Source organism: Zophobas morio, unplaced genomic scaffold (genome assembly GCF_036711695.1).
Source record: "Zophobas morio isolate AGI-343-1 ecotype UQ-CSIRO unplaced genomic scaffold, CSIRO_AGI_Zmor_V1 ptg000005l, whole genome shotgun sequence".
NCBI classification, from domain to species: Eukaryota; Metazoa; Arthropoda; class Insecta; order Coleoptera; family Tenebrionidae; genus Zophobas; species Zophobas morio.
The window spans coordinates 7,203,217-7,218,294 of NW_026972110.1; the positions used below are offsets into that span (position 1 = coordinate 7,203,217).

Consider the following 15,078-nt stretch of genomic DNA (forward strand, 5'->3'; position numbering starts at 1 on the left):
GAATGTATTGTTTTTTTTTCGGTTAAAACTCAAATTAATACTTTAGATGTATGAATGGTGGAACCTGTGTGGATGGAATTGATAACTCAACGTGTTCTTGTCCGCCAAATCTTACAGGTGTTCGATGTGAGTGCCTTATCCTAGATGAAAATGAATTAGATTGTACTTACACGAGCCCAGAAACAACACCACACGTTGTCACTTTACCATTTTCTCAAAGTACGATAAGCACTGTTACTGTGCCTTCTGTAACAATCACAAGTACGGAAACCGAAGTGCCAAATACCACTGCAGTAGAACCATATTCTACCACTGTAAGTTGGACAACGACAACATTTACACCGACAACGACAGATATTTCTACGAAAAGTACCACTGAGCGAACCGAGACAATCTTGACGTATTCAACTACGCCGAAAATGACGGAAATTACTACTCTGGAGATCACAACTGAAGCGACGGCTACTCCTACCACCGAATCCACGCAAAAAACAGAAGAAACTACGTTAAAGACGTTTTCTCCGTTTACTACGGAAGAACCTATCCCAACGTCTACCACTACAGAAACTTGGACAGAAGTTCCTTACTATAATACTACTGGTAAAACCATAAGCACGGCTACATCAACTGATACTTCTGTTTATTTAACTGGTAGTACTTTATTTTCCACAATATCGACTACTCCGTTGGAAGAACTTACGACCTCTTCATTCTCCGAAGAAAGCACGATTTTTTCGTCAACAATTACTACTTTTTTTACCAAAGAACCAGAAGTAACTACTGGTCAAGTCACCTTGTACACTGCGTCTTCTACTGAACAAACGACTGATAGTACCGTGATACCTTCTTTTGATTGTACTAAAACTTTTTGTCAAAATGGAGGAACGTGTATGTATACGTTGGAAGCAGGTTATCAAGTAAGCATTCAGAAATATATACCTATACTATATCTATTTTGATGCAACCTATTTCAGTGTGTTTGTTCTTTTGATACTGAAGGTACTTTATGTGAAACCAAGTTAGGAGTAAACAATGCCGCATTCACTGGAGATTCGTATCTTAAACATCGACTATCTGATAGCACAAATATAACAATTGAACTGGAAGCAAAAACGTTATCAACAAAAGGCTTACTGTTCTATGTGAATACTGATTCGACATACATGGTACTTTACATTGAAAATGGTCACTTAAAATTTAAATTTTCTTGTGGATATCAAACCATGCTCTTAAGTGAACTTAAGGTACCTGTTAGTAACGGTGATTTAATGAAAATCAAAGCGAAGTATGTTATAGAATCTTCCATCTTAAATTTTATTTTTACTAACACTTTTTTAGATTAGATTTTAGCGCAAATTTGAAACGATGTGACGCTTCCATTAAAGTCAATGATACTCTTTCAATGACAGGGGACCAAATAGCATTTAAAAGAACATTTTCTAAACCGACAGGTTGGCTCTATTTAGGTGGAGTACCACTAGAGGTGTTCAATATCAATCTTCCCGATAGGGGGTTTGTTGGATGCATGTTCAAACTTAAAGTACTGTCAATAAGCAAAATGCTATTCTGTTTGTTTAAACGAAATATATCTTTTAGATATCGGGAAAATATGTAGACATTTTTAAAGAGGCTGAAGATGGTTACGGTGTTACAGAATGTTCATCTTTAGCATGCTTATCCAGTCCTTGTAAAAATGGAGCCACCTGCTTTTCTCACGGCGAAGAATGGAATTGCAATTGCAAAAATGGGTAATAAGATTGATCAACAATCAAGTTCACTATTATTAACGAAACTGTACCAGATTTCTAGGGCGAATGTGTGAAATATCAGTTTGCGATGACAATCCATGCCTCTTTGGAGGAACATGTATTCCATTTTCAGGAAGTGGTTACATTTGCTTGTGTCCTTTCGGAAAACATGGTCATTTCTGCGAGAATGGTATGACTAACATTTTTCTCCAACTGTAATCAAGCACGTTCTTTTCTAGATCTAAAGATAACCGAACCTAATTTTTCGTCAACTATACGTGGTTTGTCATCATATGTCGCGTATCCGATTCCAAATGGTATTTCAGAGAACATGGAGCTCCGCTTTAGGTTTACTCCATCTATGATGGATCAAATATCACTGTTAATGTTCATGGGTCAAAAAGGCCACCACGACTATTATTCTGATCACATGGCTGTAAGTTTTGTTAAGGGTTACATAATGTTAACATGGAATTTGGGATCAGGTCCTAGAAGAATATTTACATCTCAACCAATAGAAGAAGGTTCTGGAGCCTATTTGGTTCAAGTTGGACGTTCTGCAAGACGCGCCTGGTTGAACGTGGATAACATAGGGAATGTTACCGGACGATCACCTGGAAATTTGGTGCAACTAGATGTTTCTCCGACTTTGTATCTTGGTACGTGTGATCAATCATTTTTGAAAAAAAAAAACGTTCAATCGTTATGCAATTACAGGTGGTCACGATTCACTGAATTTTTCTACGCTTCCACATGATCTACCTCTTCATAGCGGGTTTTCTGGATGTATATTTGATGTTGAGTTAGTATCTGGTAGTATAGTGATTCCGCTTCAAGGATCTAGACAAACTGTTGGAAGAGGTGTTGGACAATGCGGAACAACAGAATGTTATGAGCAAAGCTGTCAAAATGGCGGAATTTGTCTTCATCATGCTAGTACGTTTATGTGTCTGTGTCAAGATGGATGGTTTGGTCCTTTGTGCACATTTAAACAAAATCCTTGCGATTCGACTAACCATAAATGCTCAGCTGGAGCTACCTGTGTACCAGTGATGTCTGATTATGAATGCGATTGTCCTATTGGAAAATCTGGAAAGTACTGTGAAAATGGTGAGTACTTATTTAAACTGAATGTATTATAGGTGCGGTAATGTGACATTAAATTTGAAATAATCAGGAGAAATTCAGCTCTATGTTTGCAATTTTCATGCAGTCATAATTACTTAAATGTAAGAATAAGTTACGAAAAGTAGCTTTTTTCACTAGATTTTGTTAATTACTTTTTAAACAATCGATTAACATTTTCTTTTCCATAAAAACGATTCTTTTTCCCTTTTGTGGTAACCCAAAGATCCCGCCTTAAATTGACATGTGACAATCCAACTCGAAAATTCTTAACCAATAAAATGGCAGAATTGTTTGAAATTTGTCCAATGGCATTCACCGAAAAATTTTTTCAGTGAAAAAACATTCTTCTGTCAGGCAACAACACTGTTTTTCAGCGAAAAAAATTATGTCAAATTAATTTGTCAAACTTGTCAAATGAACTTTAATAAAAAAAATGATAATGTAACATACAAATTACTTTTCTGTTGGCGTTAAAGGCATAATCTTCCAAAATACTGGCCACCTCGTTCATTTCGACTGCTTTATTTAGAGGAAACTTGCGTATTTCACAAAATTCTGTAAACTGCTTCCAAATTGAATTTTGCGTTCTTGCGGTCTTTCGGCACTGATTTTCTTTCACTGGGTTTCGAATTTCATACACAGTCTTGTTACCAAATCTTGCTCCCATAATTAAGAAAATCAACCAGCAGCACACACAAAATTTGATGTTTAGAAATTTATTTACGTTTTGCCTTGTTTTGTTACTATTTAGTCTAGGTAGGTATGGTTACTCAACGACTACGCTAACTATAAATTATGTGAATTATTGTCCGTAAAAAGTAAATAAAAATTTTCTCTTTGGATTGTCAAGCCGAATACAACTCGTGATCTGGTTTTTTCTGCAAAATTTGTGTGAAAATTAACTCGTAGCTGTTGCTTTTGGAAAATCACACTCGTCTCCTTCGTCGACTCGTGTGATTTTCGTCGCAACAGCTACTCGGTAATTTGTGTCACAAATTTTGTCGGAAAAAATCAGACCACTTGTTATATTATATTTGAAAAAAAATTGAAAACCCGCGAAAAAATTCAAAAATTTGGTCTTGGTTGTGATCGTCTAATAAAATGGAACCTATGTTGTGCGTGTGTTTTTTTTTGTGACGGAATGCGTTCAAATGCAAGTGGTGGACCCCAAGATTAGAAAAGTACCGCTAAATAAAACACAAAATATATGGAGGACACAAAATGTTTTTTCCAAACTTTGAATGAAATCAAATTAAACGTTCTGAGTCAATGCAAATATTTGAATATCACAAATTTAATAAAAACAAAGCAAAATTTGAAATAAAGTAATTGGATGCAAATACACAAGTTATTACGGACGTGTGCCCAAGCAGCAGACTGTCGTCTAATTCACGTCAATTTTTGGTCATAACTCGTCGGTGACGTCATTCGCCCAAAAAATCACGTGATAATGACGAGATTTTTATGACTTACTTCTGACGTCAATTAATGACGTCAAAAGGCCGTCCTTTCTTGGTCATTTTTTTATAGATTATATGATCAATTAGATGTGGATCGTCGTATTCTTTAAAAAGTGGCCTTCATAATGCTTAATTATCTTTAGAGCAAAAAAAAAAAACAACGGCTTTATTAGAAATACACCAAAGACAAGTTTTTTCATCTAATAATTTCTAATCAAATAATTATTTCTGAAAACTTGTTTATACTCTGGAAGTGTTATTTTGTAAGTACCTGCTTGGCAAATTATAAATAGAACATCCGGGGTTGAGCGTATAATAGTGAAAAGACCCCAGGATACAAACAAAGTCATAAAAATTCTTTGTCCATTGTCCTTAAAACGGGACAAGGTTTTGAAGAATTGCTTCGTCGAATTTTGATTTTATAAAGACGTTTATAAAGTGATGATGGTTACCAAAAAAATTAGAGAGTGATTTAATATTTAGTTTTATTAAATTTATTTCATCTAATGAAAAAATAATGCTCAACTTCCGTATTTACCATACAATACATCAGATGTTTGAGGCGTGCATTCGGACTTTCCCTTTTTTCGGTATTTATGTTTATTGCACTTCACAGTGAAGCATCCCAATATTTCCAGTTGGTTCTCAACTGCCGAAACTTTCTCGTGTATCCGTTACTCACTTCATTTTTAACGCAGTTTTGTGAAAATTTCTGTACAGTGTGGGTTATACTTATTTACACTAGGTAAGTTAATATCTAATAAAGTAATAATTTTAATTTTTACATGTTTCTGTAATTCTGTTATTTTTGATAACAGTACGTAGATAACAAAAGCAGTTTTTTTAAGAAAGACCACCATTAATCACTGAAGATACTCCCACTGATTATGAAGAACTTACGGTGATTGTTTTTGAAAATGAGGCGCCATAAAAAAAAGGTATATTACTGCAATTATTTATGTACTAATGCTAATGAACATAGTTTTATTCTAGATTTGAAACAAATACAAAACACATGTGCGAAACGAAAGAAATGCTAAGGGAAACGAGTGAAAAAATCTCCAACATGGAAACATCATCAAGTCTGACAACTGAAAAAGAAAACAAAAATAGAAGTTATGCCGCCAAGACCACACCTAAACAAATTTTGACGAATTAGGACCGGTTTATCAATGCGCAGTTAAGTTAAAGTAACTGGCAGTTAAAGCTTGTCTGTCAGTTAACCTGTTTATCATTACCCGCTAGCTCAAAACTGGTGGTCAAAGTGCCTGATAAATTAACTGACAGTTCAAACTGTCAGTTAAAACGTTATCCGCCAGTTAGTGACAACATAACCTAACAAATCCAAATAAATCTGTTATGAATTTAACAATATTTTGATGAGGACTTATGTTGTGCAACAAATTGACAGAGAAAAGATGAGAAAAACACTTATTATTAGCTGATTATTTTCCAGGTCTAATGTGGGTACCAAAAATTAAAAACCTATCTAATAATACCGCGAGATCGAAAAATAAATTAATCGAAGTAGGCCATGCACGACAAGCCGTTTGTCGTAATCACGGTGGTAGGGTAATTTAATTTTTTTTTATTAAATGTCAAATTGACAGTTTAGAGATTAGAATTATGACGCCTACTTTTAAAACACATAAGAATGAATTAAAATCACCGTTTTCCAATTTTGTCTAAAATTTATCCGATTTCTGAAGATTCTAATAACAAAAAAGCTTTAATTTCGTTTGATAACAGTGCAAATTACTTTTGTCAACGTGACGATTAATCAAAAATTATTTTAAACTAAGACAAACGCCTTTTCGTGCATGGCCAACTTTGACTAATTTCTTTTTCGATCTCTCTGTATTTATTTATAGGTGTACCTACTTGTTTCATTTTTAATTTCCAATACTTTTTTTCTAATGCTAAATTTTGCTTTTTCGTGATTGATCACGTGAAACGCGATATACAATCGTTGAATACCGAATGCGGATCAAATCTGACGGAACTTTCAAGGTCGGGGTAGTTTTGAACTGACCAATCACAACTCATTTCCAGTGGGGTGAGCGTTACCAACTTAAGAGAGTAACAGCTAAACTTCGAGCTACGAAACTGGAAGAAACATCGTGCATTGATAAACACTTTACCTCCGTTAACTGCTAGTTACCCTTATCTGACAGTTACTTAACAGACACTTTTAACTGAGCATTGATAAACCGGCCCTTACAAGATTATCTTTGCCTATTAGAATAAGCAGATTTCTTTGTAAGTTAAAAAAATACAATGAATTCATATATACATATAACATAATTGTTCCGGCTTGAAGTGCCAATGTTTCGTACAATCCGAATCGTAGTACCAACGTTTTTTGTAATCCGGTTGATACGACCATGTATGGTGTTCCGAATTGTACCTTGATATTGCTCGAAGGACCTTTGTTTGTTATAATTGAAATAATGGACAGCGTTCGGTTTTGATGTTTAGTGTAGGACGGTTACAGAAGTATAGTGAACCAAGAGTTATAAGGTTATATGGCCATCATAAAATCATCCCATTGTGTCGAAGTTAAGTTGTTTACAATAGAAAAGGTTTTAGGGTCATAAATAACGTGTCCACTGCAGCTCGACCGGCTCTTGTGGTTTCGTTCAGGGGCGGCTTTCACTAAATATGAAAATCCACCACTCCACTATTTCTTTACTACCTGCAGCCGCTGAGGGTTCCGAAATAACCACTCGCTTTGAAAGCCGGCCCTGTTAAATATGAGCAAGAAATGTTTAGAAGATGATTTATTGCCAACCGGTAAGCTTAGTGCGAACCACACAAAGGGGGTATTTATTTGCGGTCAACTACTTTTATGATGGCCATATAACCTTATAGGTCTTGGTTCACTATACTAAAATTACAGTGCTATTTACCAAATCAGGTAATGATACCCAAAAGGGTCAGTGGCCGCTTCCGGAAATGCAACACATAATAGGTATTGGATATTACATACAGGTAGATGCCTGTAATACTACGATATTTTTGATAACTTACTATACATGGCACATTTCGCTTCATTGTAAAAAGTATTGACAACGAGATTTTCCTGATAGGCTATACGTTTTTGTCAATGCAACCATTTTACGATTATCCGTTAGATTCAAGTAAATTTAGCATTTTTAAAATGCAGAATTTGTCTTCTGCTTTAAGCTGTAATCCCTTAAATTTAATAATTTGGCTATTATTGCCCATAGACGAAAAAATGATTGCATTTCCATTAATCCATGCACTCTAATGGGTTTTTCTTTTCAGTGCAATAAATTAAGGCAAACTTAAAAAAGTTAGGTTATTAATATGATTGTTAAAACAGACAGTGGCGGCTGGTGCAGGAAGGGCAAACGGGCAATGCCCCACCAAAATGAAAGCACATTTTTAAATCTGAGAATTTCGCGCTATTAATTATCAAAATGCATTTAATTACGAAACCTACAAGTTGCCTATGTTCAGAACCACGGTTGTAGAATAGATAGGTTGATACACTAGCATACATTTGCATATCCCTGGTCAGCGACGCCAATTGCCGATCGCGTCGCCTGGTTTTTGACGTTTTAGGGACACAGAACTCTATAGGCATCTGTCTATAACCGATGTAATTAATAAAAGAAATCGTACTTATCGACTCCGATCAAATGTCATTTACAAATTTTGTATTGTTCATAAAGCAATGTAAACGAAAATCCCCAAAATAACTAGAACGATTTCCGCTCGACAAGATAGAGGCGCTAGCTGTCTGTGTCCTTTCCATGGATATAGGGATCGAAAAGAAGCGTCGCCATCCCAAGCCATTAGTGTACAAACCTATCTATTCTACAACCGTGTTCAGAACACAATCTGACATCATCTCGGCAGGGTATCATACACCTTTGCCCGTCCTGCATGTTGCCAAATTGTGAATATTTTCATTGACCCGTACTTGGCACTCTTCGCGATTATATGCACAAATGCACGATATTGCAACATCTTGGCAGGGCATAGTAATCGCTTCGTCTTAATTATGTACTGCAACTTAAGTACTTAAATGCATATACGATTGCATACACTTTTATCGATTTATTAGTCATCGATTTTGAAACAAAACGGTCGAGTGAAATTTGCTAACTTTGTTAGTTTTCTGTGCGTTTGCAGTGATTTTAAGAAACTTAAAAAACTGTGTTGCAGAGTTGTCAATAATATCAATATGAATTCAATTGCGAGAATTTTGCGGCTACAATCTGAAAATAAATTAAGTCATGATGAAAAACTATTAATAAAAAACGTTGGACCGCCAAGACCCGATTTGGACATTGCTATGTCGTCTAAAGTTAAAGACAAACTCGTGCATCGAAAATCTAATAAGACTATGTATCAAAGTGAGTGGTGGTTATGTGGTTGCAACGCGAAAAACGCCCTTTTCTGTTTTGTATGTACCCTTATGAATAACGGAGAAGTTGATAAAGCTTGGACTGAAACCGGAATCACGGATTTAAAACATTTTGGGGAAAACGTAAAAAAGCATCGCTCGAGTAAAAAACACTTAAATCTCAACGTATCGTTCGCAGTCTTAGGTAAAGTAGACATAAGAAATCAGTTAAATAGTGCTTATAGAGAGAACGTCGAGAAACATAATGATCAGGTAAAACAGAATAGATACATTTCAAGTAAACTGATTGACGGTATAAAATTTTTGTGGAATCTTTGAGTTGGCTTTAAGGGGGCATGATGAAACGCATGATTCTACAAATCCGGGAATTTTCAGAGGTTTAATTAATTTAATGGCAGAGCTTGACACTACATTAAACTCTCATGTAGAAAAAACGAACAATCGCGTTTTTATGGGTCTTTCAAAAACCATACAAAACGAACTACTTGATTCAATTTATGCTGTTTGTATTAATTTAATCAAAGACGAAATTTTGGAAGCGGACTATATATCTATTTTAGCTGATGAAACTACAGATGTAGCTTCACAGTCGCAGCTGGTTTTTGTCGTTAGATATGAATTGAAAGGTAAAATATTTGAAAGATTTTTAGGATTCATTAATCCAACAGATCACACAGCTGATTGTATTTCTAGTATTATTTTAAATGAGCTCGAAAAACTTGAAATCAATCAAAATTCAAAAAAACTTATATCTCAGTCTTATGATGGTGCTTCGGTTATGAGTGGAAGACAAAATGGGGTACAAGCAAAAATCAAGGAACATTACTCTAAAGCTCAGTTTATTCACTGCTATGCTCACCAGTTGAATTTAATTATAGAAAAGGCGGCATCAGCACACGGCCAAGTAAGACTTTTTTTTTCAAATTTAGAATCATTTTCCTCGTTTTTTTCAAGATCTCCTAAACGTATAAAAATACTTGATGATATCGTTTCTAAAAGATTACCAAGAAATTGTCCGACTAGATGGAACTTTAAGTCACGAATAGTCAATACTGTACATAGTTTTAAAAATGATTTGATTAACTGCTTTCAAATTATAATGGAAGATAAAAATAGTGACAAATTAACAATTGCCAAGGCAAGTAGTTTACGGAAAACATTAGAAGATTACGATTTTAATTTTTGGTAATAGTTCTTTCACAGAATCATGCCTAGTACCGAGATACTTTTCAACCAACTTCAAATTCCCGAAATGGACCTAATTAAACTTCAAAAAAACATTACTTCTTTTAAACTTGCCATACAACATGTAACAGATTCTATCGACTACGACTATTACCGAGAAGAAAACGAAGAGGGTGAATCTTCAAAAAAGCGGTCTCATTTTAATGATAATAAAATTGCAATTGCTAAAGAAATTTGTGATAATATTAAATTTAGTATAAATGATCGATTTTTAGAAGCAGATTATATTACAGCAGCAAATTTGTTTCAGACTAGCTTATTTTCATATTTTCAACTAAATTTTCCATCAAAAGAAGCTGAATTATGTACTACAAAATATGATTTAAATCTTAATGTGTTAAAAAATGAGTTAAACGTTATTTATAATCATCCCGATTTTTCAACAGCAAATGGTGCCTTAACATTCTTGAAGTTTATGTATGAAAACAATTTATTAGACGTATTTTCAGAAACATAAAAATTATTGAAAATTATTTGCACATTACCGATGGTGACAAGTGAATGCGAACGATGTTTTTCGACGTTAAAACGTATAAAGACATTTTTACGAAATACAATGTGTCAAGAAAGATTGTGTGCCTTGGCAATGTGTTCAATAGAAAAAAAACTAGCGCAAGAAAGCACGAATTTCAATGAACTAGTTATAGAACATTTTGTTCGTAACAAAGAAAGACGTATGGATTTTATATATAGAAATATTAATTAAAAAAATTGAAAAGAATTTAAAGTGGGGGATAACTATTGCATCTACTGGACACGCGATTAACAAAATTTTATTTATATTTCTTATGTCAACAAATTTAAAAGGAACTTTGAGTTAGCCCCATCACTGTTGGGGAAGTATGGAATTAGGTCCACCTCCTCGTGGTTCCAGATGGTAAACAGAAATTATCGATTTTCAATTATCAATTTTCAATCGATAATTTCTGGCTAACGGACCTCTAACTTGACATTTTTCTAAATGAAGAAACACTAATTTTTACCTAGCATAAATTTTAAATTTAGCATAATACTGTGTATTAATTTTGCCCCCCCAACAGAAAAAGTCACGAGCCGCCACTGAAAACAGAATTAATTCTTAACGGCACTTTTTTGTGTGTTGGGGACAGTCAAGTCGTCGTGAATTAGAAAGTTTTACAGTGTATTTTCAAAGCAAGTAACTTCAACAATGCGATTCAACTGTCTTTTCCCTTTATTCTAGTTTTTTTTTATATATATTTTTTGTAAATAGATTTGTTTGTGTTTTTAAGACTGATTTATAGTTTATTATAGTTTTCTTTTAATATTTTTTGTAACTAAATAGATTTCTTTGTGTTTTTAAAACTGATTTTTCTTTAAATAGCATATTTTATTGCAACGTTTATTTTTGATTATATATTGTATATTATCCTTTTTTTTTTGTTTATAGTAATTTGACTCGTAATTACCTGTATGTAGATTTGTTTGTGTTCGTAAAAGTAGTTTATCATTAATTTGTTTAATTGACATATATTTTTTTATTTGTTTATTGAAGTTCATTGTTGGTTGTACAGAATTGTAGTAAATTTAATTTTTTTACATTAATTTGTTTTAACTTTAATAAATATATATTTTGTTTTGGGGTTTACCTGGTGATTATAACGAATTATAATATTTTATTTAAGGTAAATAACATAAAAATATAAAAGTATTTCAGCGTTTTATTTATTGCATATTTTTTTCTAAAAATCAAAATATAAGAAACGTCTTAAAATGGACAATAAATGCCGTCTATAAGACGTCAGTACATCACGTCAATATTTCGTTACAAAATGACGACTCTAAGACGTCAGTACATCACGTCAATAGTTCGTCAGAAAATGACGTCATCTGGACGAGACATTTGACCGTCATTGGTACGTCAATATCACGTAAAATCTTTGGTCACTATGACGTAATTGATGACCATTTATTCACGTGAAAAAGACGATATCATGTTGCTTGGGTGGTGGCAAATTTAAAATTATGGCAGTCAACAAAAGAACAACATTTTAATAAAAAACTATACAGCGACAACGGCACTAAGCACTATAAGAGTGTGACGATCGAACTATCTCAATGTCATTCTAGAGTATAGCAGAATTACTCATTGGGGGCGTGGAAACACGAGCGGAGTTTGGGGCTCCCGGTCGTGGCTGTTCTTCCACCGCGACAGTGATTCTATTCTATCGCAAGCACTGCCGCCCAGCACCCCTCTATCACGAAGAGACGCGCCTAGACGAGCAGGCCGTTACGGTCGCAAACTCGTGGTTATCACGAAGCCGACAGCGTCAGGCCATCCCGACCTCCCCTGACTTATATACAAAGCCTACATCCTTTGTACAGATGGTGCGATCGCCAGCTCGACAAGGAACGGCGCACTCCGCTTCCCCCACGTGTTATTGTGCTATTTACCTCAATTCCATTTTGAATGTTTAATTTCTATAACTTTGATATTAAACGACGACTGAACAAGTGTTAAAGTTTCAAAAAAAAGTAATAAACAACATGTGACTTCGCCATACACTCTCGTGAAATTTGAAACAACAAAGAATTCTTATCGGAGATTAAGATTGGACAGCAGACAATTTATATGATGGAAACATTAATCAACAAAATATTTACGTAGTAAAAAAACTAAATAGCAAAGATTTATAAAAATAAAAAAAGATCTAGTGTGAAGTAAAACTTGTGCAGGCAAAAAAATAACATAAGGTGAGAAACTGCAGAGCATGAAAGTTGACGTTCAATTTAAATTAAACAAAGAAAATTGCTGAAGTTAAAAACCGTGAGATAGAGAAAAATTGTATCAGGTGAAAAATTGCAAAGTTATTGATTAATTTTTAAATGTGAAGTTATTTAGCTGCATTGTGGGCCATCGTTTTACATTCCCCCCAAACAAATTAAAAAAAAAAAACATAACAGGCAATCTGGACGTTCAAAATGCCATCGGACGAATGCGTTGTTCCAAAAAAATATGCGTCAAAAATATGTCTTGTTCAACGAGATTTTGCAGTTCAAACATGTGCTCGTTCTGAAAATACCCTTTCAGCCTTAGATCATATAATAATTTTATTATATGATCTAAGCTTTCAACATGGCCGCTGCCAGAACAAAGAATTTACCTGATGTTAAATTATGCCACACTTTATCAACGATTCAAACAAAGAATTTACATGTTACATTATGCCATTATCCAAGTGATTAGTTACTTAAAACAATTAGCTTTGAGTGCTTATACTGTGGAGTGTCCCCAGCGTATCCCAAACAAAACACATGATAAATAAACAACACAAAATGTAATTTTCCACGTTGCGAGATAATATGTCTCGCGTGATGTAGCTTTCCACGTTGCGAGAAAAATATCTCGGTGATGTAATGACATATGATTATCATAACTGCCTAAGGGGAGAATTTCACGGTCTTTTCCCAGAGTGGGATAACGCTGGATTGATTTAACTGCCGTAAATGAACTATTAGCAATCTTGTGTGAGGAATTAAGAACTCTAATAATGTAACACTTAAGTATAATAAGCATCCAGAAACCTTATTCATAATTTGGTAAACAAAGAATAATGTCTCCTCACCAAGTGAATTTCATGAAATCTCCTAACAAGCGCCATATCTAAACAAACTCCTGACTGTTAAATTGTGTTAGAACCGGTTAACGATTAAAATCCTAACAGGAACTGTGAATTTACAAACAATGAATCAACATTACACCATAGTTTTTCTTGATTGAATTTTTTTTAAATTCAAATTATTCAAATGCAATTTCGCGCCGCTGTTAATTTTTTTTCAGCGCGAAATTTTAATTCAAATTCGGTCACCACACTTCATTTAGTTTCAGCAGTTCATGATTACATATATCTTATTCTGTAGCCATCTTATTTTGACGGGGCTGTTAATTCTTTTGTCATTGAGTGGTTGGTAGGGATAATCAGACAAATTCTGGTTAGCGTTTTAGCGTCCACACGATGTTGCTAACATACTTATAGACTTACGTATAAAATTTCACGAGAATTAGTCCGGTAGTTTCGGAGATTATCTATCCAATAAAATACCCACACAGAGGCCAGACAGATGGAAACGGGAGATGTATTTTTCCATACTCTAGGAGTATGGAACGTTTAGAAACCACGAAAGTGGTCATTCGCCCGACGAATCTTATTAACTACGATACTTTCTTAACTTACGCTTGAAGACTACAGATGATGTACTCTTCACTTTTTTACTTCAATCTTTTTTTTTTTTTTGTTTTTAAGTCCAGATTATCTTTTACGAACTTCTTTAAGGGCAATTTTGTCTAAATATATCTAATTATTTTGCTGTCATTAATTTTTTAATTTTTTCCATTCTCGTTACGCTTAGAATCTTGTAAGTGAACGAAAAATAATGTTGAGGTTTAAATATTTTAATACATACAAGCTATAATATAAAATATGCCATTTTAAGACACGTTCTCAAAATGTACCATGTACCATTGGGGACACGGAAAATTCGGCAGAGGTGTCACACAATTGTCAAAATTTCTAAACCAGGCCTTAGCTATTCATAACCACGCCTTTTAATGTTTGGCGTATTTCTCATTTTGACACTGACAAAGTCGAAGTTTTATTAAATTTGTTTCAATTATATTAACATGCAGCTACTGCTCGAGATTTGGTAAAAATTGATACAGCTGGCATGTCGAACAATTGATACATTTCAAAGTTAATTTGACAGTTTTTTCGAAAATATCAATCATATTGACGCTAAAGGTGCATTTACATTGACATTTTTTGAAATGACAAGAACAGACTGCCCAGAATTCCATGTCCCTCATAGTACCTTACGTTTTGTTTTTTAAGAATGCGTTCAAATGCAAAGTGCAGGATATGGAAGGCAAATTGTTTATTCCTTCGTTCAGATTCGAGAATAAATGTTCAGATTCAAGTTGTAAGAACATTACAACCCTTCCGTCTTATAGATCACGAAACTGTTAATTTAACATGTAATCTTTCTCCCAAAGTGGATCCACGTTTAAGAATAGTTTAAATGATCACAAATGAACTGTTTGAATTTCTGAGCGAGAACTTATTATGAAGTGTGGATAATATAAGAA

At 34.1% G+C, this 15,078-nt stretch overlaps 1 protein-coding gene across 2 annotated transcripts in view; it reads left to right on the forward strand.

Annotated features, from left to right (window-relative positions):
- The window catches only part of LOC135122547 (protein eyes shut), an 89,198-nt gene that overhangs the window by 71,648 nt on the left and 2,472 nt on the right, over positions 1-15,078 (forward strand). For both annotated transcript variants that reach the window (XM_064046792.1, XM_064046793.1), the window contains 7 exons: positions 47-917; positions 975-1,285; positions 1,339-1,540; positions 1,597-1,748; positions 1,802-1,938; positions 1,988-2,407; positions 2,466-2,858. In XM_064046792.1, the coding sequence (XP_063902862.1) occupies positions 47-917; positions 975-1,285; positions 1,339-1,540; positions 1,597-1,748; positions 1,802-1,938; positions 1,988-2,407; positions 2,466-2,858 (2,486 nt within the window). The remainder of the gene's footprint in view (positions 1-46; positions 918-974; positions 1,286-1,338; positions 1,541-1,596; positions 1,749-1,801; positions 1,939-1,987; positions 2,408-2,465; positions 2,859-15,078) is intronic.